At 33.6% G+C, this 21,927-nt stretch overlaps 1 protein-coding gene across 2 annotated transcripts in view; it reads right to left on the reverse strand.

Annotated features, from left to right (window-relative positions):
- The window catches only part of LOC126882910 (uncharacterized), a 121,235-nt gene that overhangs the window by 62,257 nt on the left and 37,051 nt on the right, over positions 1-21,927 (reverse strand). The window contains exon 5 of one of the 2 annotated variants that reach the window (XR_007697426.1): positions 18,799-20,932. Coding sequence is in view for 1 of the 2 variants with exons in the window: in XM_050647987.1 (XP_050503944.1) it covers positions 20,651-20,932 (282 nt within the window). In the remaining variant the exon portion in view is untranslated. Of the gene's footprint in view, positions 1-4,561; positions 20,933-21,927 lie in introns of those variants that run through there. The other variant, XM_050647987.1, reaches the window with a different exon arrangement.

The following is a 21,927-nucleotide window of genomic DNA, read 5'->3' on the forward strand; positions in this document are numbered from 1 at the left end:
CTCCTCCGGCAATATAGCAGCTAGAATGACAAATGAGGTGTCAAATGAAAGCTGATAATCCAAGGATGGTACTAAAGGTGAGATATTTGACCTTGGCGGTCTGTCCGTCGGTCTGTACGACCGCGAATATAACTCCTCCATCATTATACCAGGTAGAATGACAAATGAGGTGTCAAATGAAAGCTTATAATCCAAGGATGGTACTAAAGGTGAGATATTTGACCTAGGCGGTCTGTGCGTCGGTCCGTACGACCGCGAATATAACTTCTCCGTCATTATACCAGGTAGAATGACAAATGAGGTGTCAAATGAAAGCTGATAATCCTAGGATTGTACTAAAGGTGAGATATTTGACCTAGGCGGTCTGTGCGTCGGTCCCTCCGACCGCGAATATAACTCATCCGTCATTATACCAGGTAGAATGACAAATGAGGTGTCAAATGAAAGTTGATAATCCAAGGATGGTACTAAAGGTGAGATATTTAACTTAGGCGGTCTGTACGTCGGTCCCTCCGACCGCGAATATAACTCCTCCATCGTTATACCAGCTTGAATGATAAATGAGGTGTCAAATGAAAGCTTATAATCCAAGGATGGTACTAGAGGTGAGATATTTGACCTAGGCTGTCTTTCCGTCGGTCCGTACGACCGCGAATATAACTTCTCCGTCATTATACCAGGTAGAATGACAAATGAGGTGTCAAATAAAAGCTGATAATCCAAGGATGGTACTAAGGTGAGATATTTGACCTAGGCAATCTTTCCGTCGGTCCGTAGGACCGCCAATGTAACTCCTCTGCCATTATACCGGGTAGAATCACAAATGAGGTGACAAATGTCAAAGTTTAGTAAGAATGACTCAACATTAGTAAATTCGTATATCAATCCACGCAAAGTTACACGTAAAATTCAAATATCGTCTTCCAGTTCTACTTTCGATTACTTTGGGTGAAAACCTAGGACTTACGAAGTCCAATTACTTGTTTTTATTTATAATTTAAACATAACAGGTGCAATAATAACACTAAGAAAACTAAACATTGTATTAATGGTGGGGGAGCGCATGCGGCGATTTGTGCAGTTACTCGAGCGCGTCAGAAAATCACATGGGGAGAAACCTTGTATGCTGTAAATGTATCCCTGCCATATATTGGATCTTAATACAGGGCAGTTCATTAAGGGGGGTCCGAAAAAAATATGTCCTTAGAAAAACTCGAAATCATCAAATTAAGATAAGGTAAAGTTAAGTAAATGCAGAACAGTGTGTATTTAAAAAATCTGTGGCATATAAAGTATACAGGGTGTTTCATTAATAATTGTCCATATAGTAACTGGAAAAACCTTAGCACAAAATACGAAGATTTAACCTAAAACACTTAAATAAAATGTGGTTCCTTACTGAGTTACAGGGTGTTTTATCTAAAAATTCAAAAATTATTTTTGCTCAGCATTTTAAAACTGTTCGACGTATCCTTTTCATACTTGGCAGGAAGTATAAGTACTGTACAAGGTACTAAATTATGTGAAACAAACGTTTTTGGCTATTTCCAGAGGCGTACGACGGGGGAAAGTGAACGGTTGACCCTTTCCAAATTCTACGCCACTGGCAGAATTGCTATTTTAGTTCAATTTTTGGACTCTCCAATACTTTCTATGAAAATAATATATTCTTAATTCATAACGATAAAGTCATTAGTTTTCGAGATCTTTGAAGTTAAAAATGAAACGACACGGTTATTTTGATTAATGTATTGTGTTTTGCTTCATTTTTAATTTCAAATATCTTGAAAACTAATCATTTTATCGTTACGAATGAAGAGTATTTACATAAAAAGTATTGAAAAGTCAAAAAATTACACTAAAATAGCAATTTCGTCAGTGGCGTAGAGTTTGGGAAGGGTCAACCAGCCACTATCCCCTGTCGTACGCCTCTGGTAGTAGCTAGAAACGTTTATTTATCTTCATTTAGTAGGGTGTACAGTACCTACATTTTCTGCCAAGTATGATAAGGATATGCCAAATAGTTTTAAAGTACTGGGTACAAATAATTTTAAAATTTTAATCATATGAATCATACCATAAATTAATCAAAATAACTGTGCCGTTTCATATTTAACTTCAAAAATCTCGAAAACTAATGACTTTATCGTTACCAATGAAGAGTATATTATTTACCTATGAAGTATTGGAGAATATAAAAATGGCACTAAAATATTAATTCCTGCAGTGGCGTAAAATTTGAGAAGGGTCAACCATTTACTATCCCCTGTCGTACGCCTCTGATAGTAGCTAGAAACGTTTCTTTATCATAATTTAGTAGGGTGTATAATAGTCACACTTTCTGCCAAGTATGAAAAGGATACATCGTATAGTTTTAAAATGCTGAACAAAAATAGTTTTTAAATTCTTAGATAAAACACCCTGTAACTCAGTAAGGAACCACATTTTATTTAAGTGTTTTAGGTTAAATCTTCGAATTTTGTGCTAAGGTTTCTCCAATTACTATATGGACAATTATTAATGAAACACCCTGTATACCGGGATAATAGAACGGAAGCTCAGGAAAGAACTGGAAGGAAAACTAGAAGAAGAACAAGCGGCTTTTAGGAAGAAAAGAGGAACAACAGATAATTTATACATACTGAGAAATATAATTGAAAGGAAAAACGAAATAGGAGAAGACATATATTACGTTTATAGATATTAAAGCTGCTTTTGATTCTATACATAGAGCGGGTCATACCTTACCTTATCTATTCTTATTATGTCTAAGGTTTTTGGGGTAAGTTAGGTTTATGTGAGGCCTATAGAATCAAAACCTGCTAGATCCATGTTTTGAAATTTTGTCAGGAGGCTAAAAAAACATTAAAAATGTTTTCCAAAAAGTATCCCGCATTTCTCAATCAAAGGGGTATCAATAAATATCATAAAATTGTACACTAATTTGTCACTTTTCTGCATGCCCATTACATCTTCAGAAATTTGTACTTTAATTTGGATTTAGCAGAACGAAAATTTAGGATTTAGCAGGTTTTGATTCTGATGGGCTTATGTATTGTGTGTTGCATATTATGTAGTGTATGATTTGCTTCACGTTTCCTTGTGCTCTATTTATGCATTCTAAGGATTTGTACATATGCAGGCGTTTACGTCGCGATTTACCTGCTTAAACGCTGTTAAACTCGCGGTTGCATGTGCACGATACTTTGCGGTTGCATTTGTTCCTTGGTTAATTTGAACCGCGGCGTTTGGATTTTTCAGGTAAAACGAAACGCAACCGCTTACATATGTACAAGCCGTAAGTCTGCTGCGTTCTGATAATGGATTCGCTACACATTTTTCTTCATTCAGTAGGATCAGGGCTGCTTCTTTGATTTTTTTCTCTTTTTCATTTCTGTTTCATTTATGACTATTGATGCATCTTTCCACCGTGGTCTGTGTTTATTGTCACAGAAATGTTTGCATATCTGTGATTTGTCAAAATCCCTGTTTTTCATGTATGTTTCATGTTCGTTGATCCTGACATTTAATAGTCCTGCAGTTTCTCCCACTTAGAAATTATTGCATTCACAGGGTATTTTGTAGATGCAGTTCTTTGACGATGATGATGAAGATGATCTTAACATTCTCAGATCCACAACAAGTCCCAAACTTCATTATTCCATGATGAAAAATATAAATAAAGATAACTTAAGCGAGATCTTTCAAAATAAAATATATTAAAAAATTTTTGTCTTGGTAAAAGGTATATTAGTTTAAAAAGCCCCTATAGGGCTACAAATAGAAACAAAACGTTTTTGCTCTGTAACAAGAGCATCATCAGTGTTAAAAGAACATGGTGAGCCAATCAAAAAATACAAAGGTCAAAACCTTTCAAAAACAGACTAAAAGTCTCATATAAATGCAAACATGACAAAATCCAAAGGATGGATATAATTCCTATGGATGTGGCTTTAGGGCAACATATGACTCCCACACGTGGTAAGTGGGTCAATAGGTAACAATTAGGTCATTATGTTACAAGAGGTGACAGGCAACTGTTGCCAAGAGGCAAGAGTTGCCTGTCACCTCTTGTAACATAATGACCTAATTGTTACCTATTGACCCACTTACCACGTGTGGGAATCATGTATTGCCCTAGGGCCGTATCCATAGGAATTATATCCATCCTTTGGATTTTGTCATGTTTGCATTTATATGAGACTTTTAGTCTGTTTTTGAAAGGTTTTGACCTTTGTATTTTTTAGTTGGCTCACCATGTTCTTGTAACACTGATGATGATGCTCTTGTTACAGAGCGAAAACGTTTTGTTTCTATGTTTGTAGCCCTATAGGGGCTTTTTAAACTAATATACCTTTTACCAAGACAAAATTTTTTTATTAAAGTTTACTTGTAATTAATGATATACAGCCCAACTACTAAATTTCCCGTCAAAAAATAAGGGCAAAGCAAGTTATCCCGAAGAAAACTTCGTATTAATATAAACTTTAGTAAAAAGGACAGATAAAAGCATTCCAACAAGTTTAAAATGAGGTTTTACTACAAAAATCCAAAGTCAAAATTCTATTCAAACGTTTATTAAATCGGATACATAAAATTTAAAAAGTTATAAAGTCTCTTTTAAGGCCGCAGTTTTACAAAGGCACAGTATATATTCTTAAATGAGAAATTGAAATATTTATATCATGTCGCACCCTCAGTAATATAAGGGCTCAACTCAAAATTTGTATTAACTGTGATTTTGAATGATATGGGCACAAAATGAAATTCTCTACCCGTTAGCGTTGACAGAGGGAGAAAAAGACATGAATGGTTCGGTAAAGATATTTATGCCTCTTTCACTCTCCCCGACCACCTCTGGTGTTTATTGCTACAAGGGAGCAATCAGTAACATGTCTTTCTATGATGAAAATCCTGGTTAGATTGTGTTTTAACATTTTGTATATAGAATAGTTTTTAGTTGAGCCGTTATATTATGCAAAATATAATAAATAAATGGGTCTAATTCATAATAGATCGCTATTTTGCATAAATCGCGACAGAGCATTAATAATAATATAAGGGGTCAAACTTAAACAGTTCCTTATTTCTGTTATATTTTTTTGTACTATATGGGACTAACTTGAAAGTTTTTTTTCAATTACATGTAATTAATGGAGTTTATTTATATTAAATTTTTCTCATTGCTATTTATAGTGCAATTATCAAATAACAAATCTGCCAAATTTCACATTTACAACTTAAATAATAAGCATGTTATTTGAAAAAATAGCTGTAATTTTGGAAACCAGAATCTTAAAACGCGATTTCCCAAAAATCTACTTTTTTGAATTGTGCCTCTATATTACTAAGGGCGCGATGTATTCGCACCGTGCGTGACCATGGTGGGGTTACACGAAACTATGCCAGCGTCCGTAGCAGCGAAATATGACAATTTTGGGGAATTTTTGTAATGTCATTGTCATTATGTTCGTTCGCGGATCCTGTCGGTGACTTTTAGTCCACCACAACGCATGCGCACTTTGATATCATATTATGTATATTTATTCAATGTATTATCGTTTACTGATAAATATACCAGAATATTAATAATTAATAGTAAATATACCTTGTATATTTATCTATCAACGGTATTATTTATATTATTTTAAAGTGAACATGCTCCACTTGACGTGGACTAGTCACTGACTGTCTTCTCGAACTTATTGTTTGTATAACAACTTTGATCAGAAATGGTAAATAAATATTACATATCACCGTCACATATGTCATATGTCTATCATATGCTTAACGTCAAATCGTGGTCGCCAAAATTGTCAGGCGACTACGCTAGGTGTCGCGTCAGTCATGCACGGAGCGAATAAGTACCAGATAATCAGCCCTGTGATGAATCACTCACGTTAAATATAACGTAAAGTTATCCTGTAGTTAAGTTATAATCCTCGAATTGGTGTGATGTATCATATTTAACTTAACTACTTGCGTTATTTTTTGACAGTTCTTGAGTTATCTGATATATCAACTGTCACTTTATAACGCGACGTTAAACCTCAAGTTATGAGATAACTTTGTAGTTATGGAAGGATGTGTAAGGTAAGGTTCATCTTTGACTTGTTTTTAGATAAAAATCAAGTGAATCTTCAACGAAGAACGCTGCTTCAGGTTGTATTATATCAAATATAAAGCAGCACAAAATTAAAAGTATCAAAAACATACACCTCAAATAACAATTAAAAGCACGTAGGTAATAATAAAATGAAAACAATAATTAAAAATGAAAAGTAAAGCTAATAATTTAAGAATAGAAGGGTAATACAATTTTAAAAATCATACAAAAATCAAATCGAGATATAATTGTTGAATGAATAATGCATAAGTTGAAATTTATAAACATAGGGATTTTAAACTTTTATGGAGTGTTGCCAGAGAAATTTTTGTAAATGCACTGAAATGACTGGAATAGTGACACAAAATGTACTAAAATAACACATTTTGTACAAAAACTTAAAAAAAAAAACGTCGTTTAATGTTATTTGAAGCAAATTTCTTATATCTCAAAATTTTAGGTTTTTGCTTTAAATCAAAAGTTTGGTTGTTAATGGACATCCTAAGTCTTGACGTCACAAAATTGGGAGGAGCTTATATTTGACTCCAAACAATTTTGTTTATAATGTTAAACACTCATAAGGAATTATTAATTGATTGTTTACGTGGTTTGTGTGACAAAATAAGACTTTTCATTTAGTTATTTAGTTAAAGAAACGTGTCATTTAAGAGATTTTTATTCGTTTTTGTCCAGGTGAGTTAATTTAATGCAATGATTAGAACGTAAACAGTTTTGAGGTTATGTTTATTTTCAACCACTAAGGAATAAAAACCCCCTGAGCAAAAACGAATAAAAATCTCTTAATTAACACGTTTCTTTAACGAAATACCTAAATGAAGTCTTATTTTGCCACACAAAGCACAAAAATGAAAAATTCCTCATGACCATTTAACGTTACAAACAAAATTGTTTGGAGTCAATATAAGCTCCTCCCAATTTTGTGACATTTGTGACGTCAGACTTAGGCTGTCCATGTACCAACTCTGGCAACGCTGCTTTTATGGTTAACTTCCCATCCTGTGCCATGTTCCGACCAATCTCTCGCACTCACTCCAACTTGAACTATTTCTACATAAGGTTCACTTTGTTACTCAAATGTTATTTCTTTTTTAACGTTTAAGAAATAACTACCTCATAACGGTGACGGATACGTCACACCGAATTTACGTAAATAGTTATGGACATAGTTATCCCTCAGAGTTATACGCAAACGTTAAAGATAACTTCGGTCATCCATCACAGGGCTGAATATTCATAAAATGAACGTGCGTTATACGATAATGCTCTTTTAAAGCGATGAAAGTTACATTGGAAGAAGACAGTAAAGACATTTCTTAAAAATCGTCAAAAGTGGGATGATTTTGTTTGTATGTACGATGGTACACCTTATTTTGCGACATTCATAAAAATATAGTGTTTTAGCTCGTGAGAAGTAACTATTAAAGGATAAATAATTTACATTAAAAAAAAAGGCTATCGTCTACTTTAATTTTAACGTCTTTAGGTTTGTTTCAACAAAAAGAAACACCGTCATGTATCGATCACGCTCATGCGCAGTACACAAAATACGTTGCAACAAAACAATGATCGTTCATCGCATCGTCCTTCCGATTGTTCAAAACTAAATTGTGATCGTTCAGGTTCAGTCACAGTTTCGTGACGATCATTTCAGTACACGGATAAAAAAATTTAAGTACTGGCTGGGCTGACATGCGCACTAGGATTCGAATTAGGCCCGGCGCAAATTGAACCTAAGCGAGACACAACCTGCACCGGCGAACTGCGTAGACAGTTCTGCGCATCCTACTATCAGTGTATTCGTTCGCAGGTCTCGCTTGGGAACGTTTGTCATCGGCGTACAGTTTTCTTGGGCCGTGGGACGCGTGACTCACCGCCTGATGTTTATTTTTACTTGTTTTTGTTTGCGAGATGGAAGTATCTGAAAAATACAATTTATTATGATAAATAAAAATATTAGCATAGTCAACACCCCGAGTGACAACTGCGTTGTCTTTGTCATTAAATTCTGATAACTTTTGGTAGACTAAATAAGCGGCGATAAGAAATTAATAATCAAAGTTATGCCTTTACAAAAACACATTATTAGAAAATATTTAAGTGTATCTAAAGGCTGTACGACACTATGCATTTTCTTGTATCATTTCTAATATCGTTTCTGATATCGTTTCTTGTATACATTTTCTTGTATCATTTCTTGTACGTACATTTGTGCCCTGTATGACACTATGCAAGTTCTTGTATCGAAAATTGTATGAAATTCGGCACGTGATTGGTCGAAATTTTGTTTGTCACCCTGTGTCACGTTATGGTAGTTGGTAGTACTGCATCTACAGCTGATTTTAAGGATTTTATAAAATTTATAAACTTTTAATTAACATTTTAATGTTAACCAGAATTTAACGTTGACTGTTTGAGGTTGATTATTTGTGTTTCTATTTTGTTTTGATATTTGTGCTAAAATATTTTCATTAGAATTATCTTCAGTTTGATCCAAATTAGGAACTATTGTATTTTCGTCTATTAAAAAATTATGCACCATGAAACCTACATTTAGATATAGTTTGAACTTTACTAGGAGCTAAATATATGGTTATTAGTAGAACAGTATAGTCCATACCAAACGGTATATTAAGTATCAATAAAAGATTTATAAATAATACCTACAAAAACACAAATAAATTCATCAATACATGATCCCATTTTCATTTCAGCAGCCATTATGAGTAAGTAATTATGACATTTTAGATGTTTTACCAGCAGGTTTTACGTTCTTGCTCTTTGCGCAGAAATTGGCGCAGTTCTTGTACAAGAATCTGTGTCTGACTTAAATTCTTGTATCGTTTCTGATATCGTTTCTTATATCTGTGTATGGCACTATGCATTTTTTTGACATATCAGAAACGATATTAGAAATGATACAAGAAAATGTATAGTGTCATACAGCCTTAAAACTGTTATTTTAATATTTTTTTGAAATGGAAGTCAAGCGAACAGGTATATTTACAATATTATAAAACAATAGTTGTACCTTTGTTGATAAAAAAATATTTGATTGTAAAAATGATGATAGATTAGCACTAAAATAAGAATTTGTAAAGATTTTAATAGAGTAGAACTTTTGGGATTGTTGCTAAACTATTTTTTTATTGTTACTTTATTCATTTATCTCTTAGAAAAAGTTACTCTTGTATGCTCGAACGTGCTCTTTCTATATTTTTTTAATTTTTGTAGGTTCTTGTATTTTACATATTATTATTGGCTCCGTGCGTCTCCCCTCTACTTACAGTCAGGTGACACGCTGTCAGATTTTGTAAGGACGTTTTAATATTGAGTCTTATGGGATTATTTTGTTAAACTTGAATATTTTATTTTTTTGTGATAATAACCGAAAAAAATTGTTAGAATTCATTAGTTATTAATTTATACTGTAATTTATAGTGCAACAAAAATATTTTCTTTTGCGTTAATAAAGATTTATTGACATAAACTGCGATAGTGAGGTTATGTATACAAAATCGAACTGATAATCAATATTGGAAAGTGAAGAATTTATATCAGATTAAGTGCGTTTTTATTTTCTGTTTATATTAATACATAATATCACTAGCGTGACACGGCATTTTTTTTAAATGTCTCATTTAAACATACACAAAGCGTCCTTATAAAATTTCAAAAATCCGCCACCATGAGCAGGTCGGTCGATTTTGCTTTGACACTTTGTTAACGCTCGGGGCGAATACAACAATGTTTTAACTGTATACGAATTTTCAGTCCCTTATATTTAGTCTAAGAGCTGGGAGCGGATTTTGTGCGTGATAAGTAATATGGAAAAACTATACGGGGATATATTGAATTAGTTGTGCACATGACTTTCCCCAACAGCCGGAAACCAGAGTGGGGGCGAGGTTAGTTATAAGGGGTCAAAGTCGCGGTTTTTATTATTTTTTTGTGACGCCCATGATGGAGATAGTGCACCAAAATTTGGGAATAAGTAGATCATGACATTACTAAGTAAAATCTCCAGGGGCGGAACGCTGCGTGGCGGTCAAATGTTGTGATGCGTCACAAAAAAATAATACAAACTGTGACTTTGACCCCTTAAAACTACCCTCATCCCCAACTCTGGTTTCCGACCCTGGAGATTTTGCTTAGTTACGTCATGATCTACTTACTCCCAAATTTTGCTTCACTATCTCGATCACGAACGTCACAAAAATCCCTTATAATTTTTATATTCACCCCTGCCCTTTGTCGGCACGCAACGTTCCGCCCCTGGAGATTGTACTTACTTACGTCATGACCTACTTATTACCATATTTTGGTGCACTTTCTCGATCATGAGCGTCACAAAAAAAAATAATAAAAACCGCGACTTTGACCCCATATAACTACCCTCGTCCCCCACTCTGGGGATTTTACTTAGTTATGTCATGGTCTACTTATTACCAAATTTTGGTGCATTATCTCAGTCACGAAAGTCGCAAAAAAACCCTTTATATTTTTTATATTCACCCCTACCCCCATCCCTTTGTCGGCCACGCAGCGTTCCACCCCTGGAGATTTTACTTAGTTACGTCATGACCTACTTATTCCCAAATTTTGGTGCACTATCTCGATCATGAGCGTCACAAAAAAAAAATAATAAAAACCGCGTCTTTGACCCCTTATAACTACCCTCGTCCCCCACTCTGGTTTCCGGCCGATGGAGAAAGTCATGTACACAACTAATTTAACATATTTCCGTATAGTTTTTCCATATTACTTATCACGCACAAAATCCGCTTCTATCTCTCCGACTAATTGTGGTGTAATACTTTTGCAACCATAGATCGTCAGAAAGGACCACTGTGCGGCGCAGGTTGTGTCTCGCTTAGGTTCAATTTTCGTCACCGGACGGCATATTTACAGATGCTAGCGTGCGTTGGCACCACGGCACCACCAGGGGTGTTGAAATCTGTGAGGTTTTGGAAAAACAGTACATTTGCAAATACTAACAGATTTGGACACCAGAGTGTTGAAACCAGCGAACTTTTGTAGTTGCTATACATGCACAGATGCTTACATATTTATAGTTAAGTTTACAGGAGCGTATCTTTTATGTTGTAAAGGGATACAAAGTGGAAATATGTTACTTTAAGATTTTTTGATGATCTTCGCCAAGGATATTTATAGAAAATATGGATTTGTTCAATCTAATATATTGGTTCAAACTTATATATGTAGCTATAAAATTATAAAACTCAGCTTATTGCAGCGCTGTGAATTTTGTGTCAAATAAAAAGAGCAACACACAAATTTAAATGCAATACTTACATCTAGCTACCAAAAATTAACAAAAAGATGTGACTACCAAAAGAGTAAATAACATAAAAGATAAAACAATAACATAGAACGGTTAGAGCGAAAGTGAAACCTCTTATATATTAATTAACACAAAGTTGAAACAACAAAAATAAGTACGTAAACAGTGTAAAAACATAGAGTCATAATCTATTTTAGTGATATGAACATGACCAAGCTTAATAATCAATCTTTTACATTAAAAAATAGCAATTACAGTTTGTAAATGTGTAAATGTTTTAAAAACATATATGGTATCGTTGTTCCATTTTATCTTTGCTTAACCGTCATGATTAATTTTCAAACAAGATAAATCAAAACGTTAATTGAAACGTATGTCGATGTGTAATATCATTGATAAGTACTGTCAATGTAATAATTAGGAAATGGCTATTATCGGTGGACGTATTTTATAAATTTATATTGTACATTTATATTTATATATATTATAATGTATTTAACACAATATAACTTTATAAAATAAACAATATAAGTTACAAATTCCAATATACGCAACAAATGCGCTATTAACAAGGTATCAAAGACATGTCGTATCGATTTAACTTATTGTGGTGTCTATGGACAAGCAGCTTAATTTTGCGATACTAGTTTCGAGTAAAAAAGAGATCTAGTGTAAAAAGTAATTCCTGAATAATTTCATGCATGGGCAAAGATAGAGTGGAAGAACTATATAAGATTTTAACACGTATAGTGTAGTATAAAATAGTTTAAATAATTATCAATTATATCATTGTACAACACAAATATATAAATATATATCAAAAACACACAAATTATTTAATTTTTTAAATACCATTCGACATGAATCGTGAGATATACGGCAATAGATTACTGCAATGTATTGTGCTAATGAATTCGCTATAACATTGGCCATAATCCCAAAATATATTCTACCACGGTACACGTACAGACGGTATGCCGATTTTGGCGCCTAATTCCGTCCGTTTCGCGCACGACGTCAGCTTCGAGGAACCCACATACTTGCCACTTAACTTGCAGATACCACTCCAGTCCTTATGAACATGTACTCCGATATAAGTCAGAATCCAAATCCACCCACTCTGTGCAATAAAAAGACCAATTGGGATACTTTTCAAGAAGTATTAGATGAAGCAATAGATTTAAAAATACCATTAAAAACACCTGCAGATGTTGAATGGGCGATAACTAACCTCATAAAAAACATACAGAAAGCTTCATGGGCAGCAACTCCAAACTACAAACAGTCAACAAGAAAAGAATCCTGCCCTCCAACTATAAAAGAAAAAATTTCAGAGAAAAGAAGGCAAGAGGAAATTGGCAACAAAACAGAACAGTGAGCAATAAAAATAAATATAATAAAGCAGCAAGGGAACTAAAAAAAAATAATACTTGAAGTAAAAAATAACGGCTATATTACAAATTTTTAATGCAATAATAAGATTAAATTATTTTCCGCAACAACTGAAAATGGCAGTTATAATTATGATCCCAAAACCAGGAAAAAAAACTAGAGGAATTAACATCATATAGGCCAATAAGTTTACTGCCTGTGCTTTCCAAAGTGCTGAAAAAATTAATAATGAAAAGCATCAATCCAATACTAGATAGCAAAAATCTCATACCAGAACATCAGTTTGGGTTTAGACAAGAACATGGAACCATAGAGCAATTAGTAAAACATATCAGCAACGACTTTGAAAATAAGCGATATTGCTCAGCAGCGTTTCTTGACATAAGCCAAGCGTTCGATAAAGTCTGGCACAAAGGTCTACTTTATAACCTAAAAAACTTATTGCCTCATCCATATTATGAACTTCTAAAGTCTTACTTATCTGACAGATTCTATTCAGTTAAATACCATTCAGAATATTCAGAATTATACCAAATAAAATCAGGAGTACCGCAAGGCAGCGTGTTAGGACCAATGTTGTACCAGCTTTTTACTGCAGATCTACCAACTTCAAGAACTACAATAACAGCAACCTTCGCAGATGACACTGCAATACTCGCCTCACATCATGATCCAGTAACTGCCTCAAGAAACTTACAAGCCAGCCTTAATAATATCCAAGCATGGTTAAAAAAATGGAAAATTCGAGTTAATGCGACCTAATCAATCCATGTTACCTTTACACTAAGAAGAGGTATATGTCCAGCAGTGTTATTAAATAATCAAATGATTACTCAGAGAAATGAAGTCAAATATTTAGGTTTACATCTTGACAGAAGATTAACATGGAGAACACATATATTTACAAAACGAAAACAATTGGGTCTCAAACTAAGACAACTTTACTGGCTTATTGGCAGGAAATCACAATTAAATCTCACAAATAAGATCTTAATATTATTGTGTTTTCAATTTATCAATCAAAAGCAAAATGAAAATTAAATTAAATTTTTTTTTAAATAACGCGGGCACATAAATTTGATACACCCTGTATATTGAGCTGTAAATATTTATTAGAATTTAGTTTGGATGTAAGTGGATTTCTCTTTTTAATGAGCTTTCCGATGAACCATTAAAGACTTTTGTGAATAATTAAAGTGAAAAGGACTATGTATTTAGATTTAAAATGGAGAAAGTTTGTTTACTACGGAAACTATAGAATCCACAGCTGGATGTAATTATCATTTTCGAGAAAAGTGGTTTTAAAAGAAAGTTTGGAATTTTATTATCTTTGTTCAACACGAGTAAATGTTTTATAGTTCTCCAAAAGTAATTAGGATGGTCGGAATAATTTTGAAAATGACTGTTTGTTTGTCGTATGGAAAAGTCGATGTTTCTGATTCTTGGCAATGTGGAAGGGGAAAAGTGGATTGGATGATTGAGAGAGTTTGAAAAGGAAGTCATTATGTTTTTGGCATCGCTGAGGAGCAGTTCGACGTTTTCGTGAATAGATAGTTAGCAAGTACCAGTGGTTTGTTTGATAGTGGAGAATAGTGTTGAAAAGTGGAACGAGAGACAGATCAAATTGAGACGAAATACCTCTTTGATTCTGTATTATTGTGAGAAGGAGAGCAGAGAATTTTTGGAGTTTTGTTTGAATCGAGTACGTGTCAAAAGAGGCCCGGCTTGTTGGAGAATTGGTGCTGGTATGCTGATAGTTTTGAAGCTGGAGAACGGAGAGGGCTTTGATGAGTAGCCTTTAACATAGTCAACGAGGGAGAGCTGTTTTGGGTCACGAGAAGACATCAGAGTGAGTGAAGCAAAAGGTCAGTCAATTTATGTGAAAGAGATTTTTATGTTCGAAAACTAAATTTTTGAGTAAAAAGCATATGAATTAAAATTCCAATATTTCAAAAAGTAAATAGTAAATATAGGTAATCTTGCGAATACATAAATTTGTTTTGTTTAGTGTTTTACCATAGGTATCGGGAACAAACCGATAAATTGTTTTTTTTTAACTATAATAATATTTAAGAGGTAAAAATTTCATTCGGACATCTGTGTCCACAGGTTTTAGTTTTGATAGATTTTAGAGTATTGATTTTGATAAATAAAAGACAATTCTGTATGTTTATTTTAATATTTTGCTTTATTTCTTTTCCCTATTTTATCCCGATTAGGATCAACTAAGAGATACTGAACTCACGAGAGAAGATAAGTGTAACGTGAGATAATTTAGATTTTTTTTAATAGTATAAAAAGGCACCCTGAGATTTTTTATTCATTTTTTATGTATGATTTGCGACAATTAAATAATTAATCAAATAAATAATAATTAATATAAAATTAATAAGAAGCAGATCATAACAATATATAAAGCCGTACTGAAGCCAATATGGACGTATGGAATTCAATTATGGAGTTCTGCTAGCAATTCAAACCTAGAAATCCTACAAAGATTCCAGAACAAAGTTCTTCGAATTATAGCCAATGCTCCGCGGTATGTTTCGAACAACATAATAGAAAAAGACCTCCAAGTTCCATCCATAAAAACTGAAGTCACAAAGTACAGTGAAAAATACAAAAACAAAACTAGTGCTCACTCTAATGACTTAGTGCGCGAACTGTTTAATGTCAACGATGAAGTGCGTCGACTAAAGCGTTTTAAGCCTACAGACTTAATAAACAGATTTAAATAAAATTATTTAACAGTTACCACTACATTATTAACTTTGTTAATTATATGTTAAAGGAAGCCTCTCACTGGAGAGAATTCCTACAAGTCATTTTTTCTTCTAATTATTGTCATAAAATTTACTTATTGTTACGAGTGTTAACAGATTGTAGATTAAGTGGAGCTAAATAAAAAAAAACTTGCAGATACATTTTTACATGCATTTGTGAAATTCTTTACAGCTGACAGTTTTACGGAGCGGGGAATATAGAATATATTTTGTTACTTTTAATTTATTAGACATTATTGAACGTAATAATATTCAATTTATTATTTGTATTGTTTTTGGTATCGTGTGGGTCTGGCATAAATTTACAATGCCGAATTGTGCCGTATATAATTGCAAAAACTATAATCAAAGTACAAAAGGTACGAAAATAAAATACTTCAGCTTTCCAAAGACAGATAATTTGTCGAAACAATGGATAATCGCTTGTCGCAGAGAAGATATAATAAAATTAATTTAAAAAAATGTAAGTTTGGAATTAATTCTAAAATGTATATTTATAAGAAATTGATATAATATCAAAAATAAGTAATAAGAAGATATCAAAAAGAGATGTATTAAATAAATATTTATATTTATAATAATATATTTTATGTAAGTATAAGTAACTTTACCTTTTTTCAGTAACGATTTGCTCAATACATTTTGAAGAAAAACATTATGAAATTCCTCTGAAACAAAGGCTTTTGAATTACTCTCCAAAGAATGCTCGTTATTTAAAGGCTGATGAATCTCTACAAGGTTCAGTACCTACTCTAAACTTACCTGGAGGCTCATCAAATACTGACCTAAAGCGAAAATCTGAGGAAAGAACACTGAGAATCACAAAAAGAAGACGTAGAGAAGAGGTGAAGATATTATAAAATCATCAAACAGTATTTTAAGTTGTAAATTAGCACATCAAAAGAACATAGAGACGATTACTGAGGAGTCACAGCTTCCAACATGTGATGAACAATTAATTTCAACATTAATAGAGACATGAACAGAGCCCTGACTGGATACAAGCTGTCTCTAGAGTCTAGAGGTTCTCTTTTGTGGCTCTGAAACTCTAGACGGAGTTCTATAAGATGCATGGTAACTCTTTATCTAAAAAGGAGAACATTTTTCACAAATTAGCTGATAAAACAATATCACAAATAACAACTACATCAGTGCCTTACGAAGTTGTCCTTTACTTCGCTAAAATTCGAAGTTATATTAGACTGCGAGAGTTAAATAGAAAAATTAGTTTAAAAATGCTCAAGAGCCTAGAGAATTTTCTTCTGAAGTTGGAAGATGTTATATTTAAAAAAAATTACATTCCTATGCAACTTTTCAAATAATTTAATACATTTCCGTTAATTTTGTAATTATCTTGAAATAACCTTGAACCGAACGACAATAAATTAATATAGTACTTATCACTTTCTAATCGACTAAACAAATGATAAGCCGATATATTTACATTGCAAATACAAAAAATATATATTATTATAATCAACCCGTATACACCTATTATGTATATCCACAATTTCATACCAAATGGTAGTTGTTTTGTCATGGTGCAATTTAAATAATAAAAAATACCAGTAAAATCCATAAGAATAAAAAATATATGCCAACCAACCAAAATAAAGTAGGCAGTAGGTCGTTCAAAAGTGAAAATATTTAATATTTGCCTTTGATTAGATTTAAATAGGCATTATTTGTATTAATTATAGGTGACTGGCACAAAGTCTTTTTTTAATAATAATTTAACTAGTGTCTATATTAGCAAGATAAAAATCTCTTTTTCCTTTCTGATTTTTGTTTTACTGCTTATTATACCATATGTTGGCAATATTCTTAACTAATCTGTTTCTTTAAGAACAAGAACAATAATAAAAAATGAATAACCATTTTCAATTGCGTTGCAACACGAAACTACAGCCGCATCATATTCTAGTTCAATCAGAGAGTGCAGCAAGCACCTCTACCGGTTTCGAAACTTATTAGTCTCTCATCAGGAGGCACGTATGCTGCTCTCTCTGATCCAACCAAAACAAACCCCGGCGTGCAGTTACGGATCGCAACGAACTAAATGGCAGGGATGCCCTAGCGGCAACTGCTAGCAAAAGACTAAGTTTTCAATCTAATAGCACATAAAGTAACATCAAAAATATTACTCTACATCCCATCAGATTGAAAACAATGGGAACCTTCTCTGGTTACACCTCCGAGGCTTGTAAAATTTGCAAGCCATAACGGATGCTGAGACTAAAGAAGATGAGGGAATTTTACAATTTATAATTCACGTCCCATCTGCTCAGCGAGGTAAAGTTCCAACGAGAATGGTTCCCTTCAAAGAACAATAATCTTTTAAATTGTCTATTGTCATTAATCTACTAATAGTGACCAAGAAACTGAAAAAATTAAATCTGCCTATTACTACACGGTAACTACCCTTCCGTTACCCTTGAAGCTATTCTAGGATTTACGCCACTTGAGTCTTAATAGAGGTCTCAAGTGTTAGATGTCAATGTCCAAGGATATACTGAACTGGTGAGGTAGATTGGAGGATCGGGTCCCAACGGCATATTTGAAATTTGCGAGTTGGGGCTAAAAGGGCCCTCGGCAAACTATGGTCAACACTACAGCAGACCGACATTAAAAATGGTCTTATCAAAGCCCTAGAGTGGAATCCCCAAGGAAAAAGAAAAAGAGGTCGCCCAGCACAAACTTGGAGAAGATCCATAATGGACGAGATAAGAGGTCAAGAGTGTCTTGGAATGAGGTGAACGCCTTAGGGCAAAATAGCACCCGATGGCGCGATTTCACTGAAGCTCTATGCTCCACTTAGGAGTTCAAGAACATTATTATATGTACAGGCCAAAAACCCAAAATACACTTTGGTGTGCAAATTGAAATCTGACAACTATGTATACAGAAATCTAAACATAGACAATCACAATTCAAAAATAGTTGCAGCATTAGCCTTTAGTATTTACATTAAACCCTGTCTTCATCCTAAACAAACAAACAAATTCTTGTTTTGTTATTTTCAAACATGGGGTGGTATAATTATTTTGCAGCTGTACCTGTCTGACTTACATTTTTCTTGTGTCAATAACCTAAATCAACAACAGTTCTTGTAGTGATGCCAAATTTTTAAATTTTATGAAAATAAAAGTTCGCTTATATAGAGAACAATGTAATTTTTTTTTGAAACGGTTAACTTTAGAAAAAAATGTTATAGGACTTTTTTGTTCTACATTGTGTATTATATCCATACCTTAAAGGAACGCACTATTTTCGTGGACACCCTGTATATTATCAAAGCAGTCCAAAGTCTGTATAATGGAACGACTGCAAAAATTAAAACTGGATCACGGATGTCTGAGGGATTTAAGGTCACAAAAGGATTGAAGCCGGATTGCTGAATTTCGCCTACCCTTTTCAAACTCTATCTGGAACAAGCACTCAAGCTGTGGAAAAGCAAATGCAATGGCATGGGAATTCCTCTCACTGACGAGACAACATTATACACTGTATGTTTCGCTCATGACCAAATTCTGATTGCCCAGGATCATGACGACTTCAGCTAAATGATGCGGAAGCTAATAGAATAATATAAAAAATGGGCTCTCGAAGTCACCATTAAGAAAACTGAAGCCGTGTGTATTGGAGGGACAAAGTAGTCCATTACATTAGACGATGGGGTAGAAATTAAACACTGTGATGAATACAAGTACCTGGGCATGAAGATAACTCAAGATGGAACACTCATGCTGCTATAAAAGACACATTAACATACAGGGTAGAAAAGCCATATCCATGATGAACGGCATTCTGTGGGACCAAAGAATATCTACAGCTAACAAACAGCTCATATACAATACCATACTTAAAAGTGTGTAATCACATATGGCAGTGAAATTTGGCCTCTCAAACAAAGAACAGAGAAAATGTTACTAGGAACTGAAATGGACTTCTGGAGATGAGCAGCAGCCAGATGACAGTGTACAGGATTTATATTAGCATCCAAAAAATATGAGTAATCCATATCGATTTAATTTTTCAAAGTCTCAAACAAATATTATTTACATGTACTGTTTACATTACGTAAATGGGTGACATTGCTTCTGCAATGTAGGCCACTCGTTTTGAAAACAACGGAGTCAGCAATTATGTTACTATTAGTATTTTCATGGTCACATTCAAGTATGAAATCCTAACAAACAATTGGGATTTATTTATAGATACGTAGAAAGTAAAGAAAGGGATTATTCATTATTCAGAAACCGACGTGGTTAGAGTACAGACATTATCCATCCCGACACCAACTAGTTACTGTCGTACATAGTGTTATAAATAAGTATATTTCGGTAATTAGTGTTTCAACTTAATTAACACCATCATCGGGGGTAACAACCCGCAGTACCAAGATAACAGGATCCCCAAACAGATTTTGACGTGGACACCACAAGGGAGAACGAAAAGAGGAAGGCCAAGAAGAAGCTGGAGGGAGGGAAAATTTGTCCCTTAAAGGGAAAAATAATGTGAACAAGGATTAGTTTCCTCTCACAAGTAGCTGCTGAAGCGAGATATTCTCATAAAGGCTTAAAGATCTCAGATAATGTCTCTTAACCATCATAGCTACGGTTTAACAAGCAAGTACGTTTGGAATTTGGCAATAGCATCTAATAAGCAGCAAGATGTGATGTTCAATGTCTATATGAGTTCACATAATCAGATGAACCTCAAGGGCTAAGTAGTAGTTAGTTAGAAGAGTGTCGAAGAACAGCGAGTGATAAAAACAAGCTGAGATTCTAGTAGCGAGACCAAGTCCCGTTGAGAGAGAAAGGATTGCTCAGCTTCAATCGCAGCAGTCTGCGAATAATGATTCTAACAATCTTAACGGAGATTAACTTCTTCTTTCAACTAACTATGCAAGCTGCGTGTACTAAGGCAGACATAATCAAATTAAATTTTGAGACAGATTTGTACAGAAAATATAATTTACATTAAAAATCTCAAAAGAGATTAACTGATGATAGTTATATAGACACTAGAATAAATTATCAACATTTATACTTTTTCCGGATCTGCTGGTGCAGGTGGTTGTGGTGCAGTGGCTCGTTCGCGTGGAGGTCGCATGGGTTCCTGTTCTGGTGATGAGGCCAAATGAGATATTCCTATTGGGGGTGGTACCAATCCTACCTCGCCTATTTCAGGTTGTGGTAGTAGTGTATGGGATTGTTGGCTTTGTGCTGACAGTTGTCGTTGCAGCTCTGCTCTTTGCCGTGCTCTCCTTGAACGTTCTTCTTTCAAACTTCGGTTGAAGGAACAAATGACGTAAAGTCCAAAAGCCTGCAAATTCAGAGCAATATGATTACTAAATATACATATAATGATTGTCAACTAATACAATACAACACATTACTAAGGAATTCATCTTTACAACATCTTGAAAGAAACTACGCTGACATAGACATATACAGGGTGTAACAAAAATACAGGTCATTTTAATCACATATTCTGGGACCAAAAATAGTTCGATTGAACCTAACTTACCTTAGTACAAATGTGCACATAAAAAAGTTACAGCCTTTTGAAGTTACAAAATGAAAATTGATTTTTCCAATATATCGAAAATTATTAGAGATTTTTTATTGTAAATAGACATGTAGCATTCTTATGGCAGTAGCGTCTTAAGAAAAAATTATAGTGAAATTTGTGCACCCCATAAAAATTTTATGGGGGTTTTGTTCCCTTAAACCCCCCAAACTTTTGTGTACGTTCCAATTAAATTATTATTGTATTACCATTAGTTAAACACACTGTTTTTAAGACTTTTTTGCCTCTTAGTTCTTTTTCGAAAAGTCAGTTTTTATCGAGATATTTTGAATATTTTTCAAATCCACCACATATTTGTATATGGTTAAGTACGATTATGGAGACTTAATTGGAAAACTGGAAAATTTATTTATTATTTACATTTTTAGGTATATTTTGAACCATATTAAAAAAGAAGCCACATCTCGATAAAACGTGTCTTCTTGGGGGGTTTAAAAGAACAAAACCCCCATAAAATTTTTATGTAAACATATTAAAAAATAAGCCTCAACTTGATAAAACCTGCCTTATCGAAAAAAATACTAAGAGGCAAAAAAGTTTTAAGAATATGGAATTTAACTAATGGTACCACAATAATAATTTAATTGGGACGTACACAAAAGTTTGGGGGGTTTAAGGGAACAAAACCCCCATAAAATTTTTATGGGGTGCACAAATTTCACTATAATTTTTCTTGAAGATGTTTCTGTCATAAGAATACCACATGTCCATTTTCAATAAAAAATCTC

Source organism: Diabrotica virgifera, chromosome 4 (assembly GCF_917563875.1).
Source record: "Diabrotica virgifera virgifera chromosome 4, PGI_DIABVI_V3a".
Taxonomy (NCBI): domain Eukaryota; kingdom Metazoa; phylum Arthropoda; class Insecta; order Coleoptera; family Chrysomelidae; genus Diabrotica; species Diabrotica virgifera.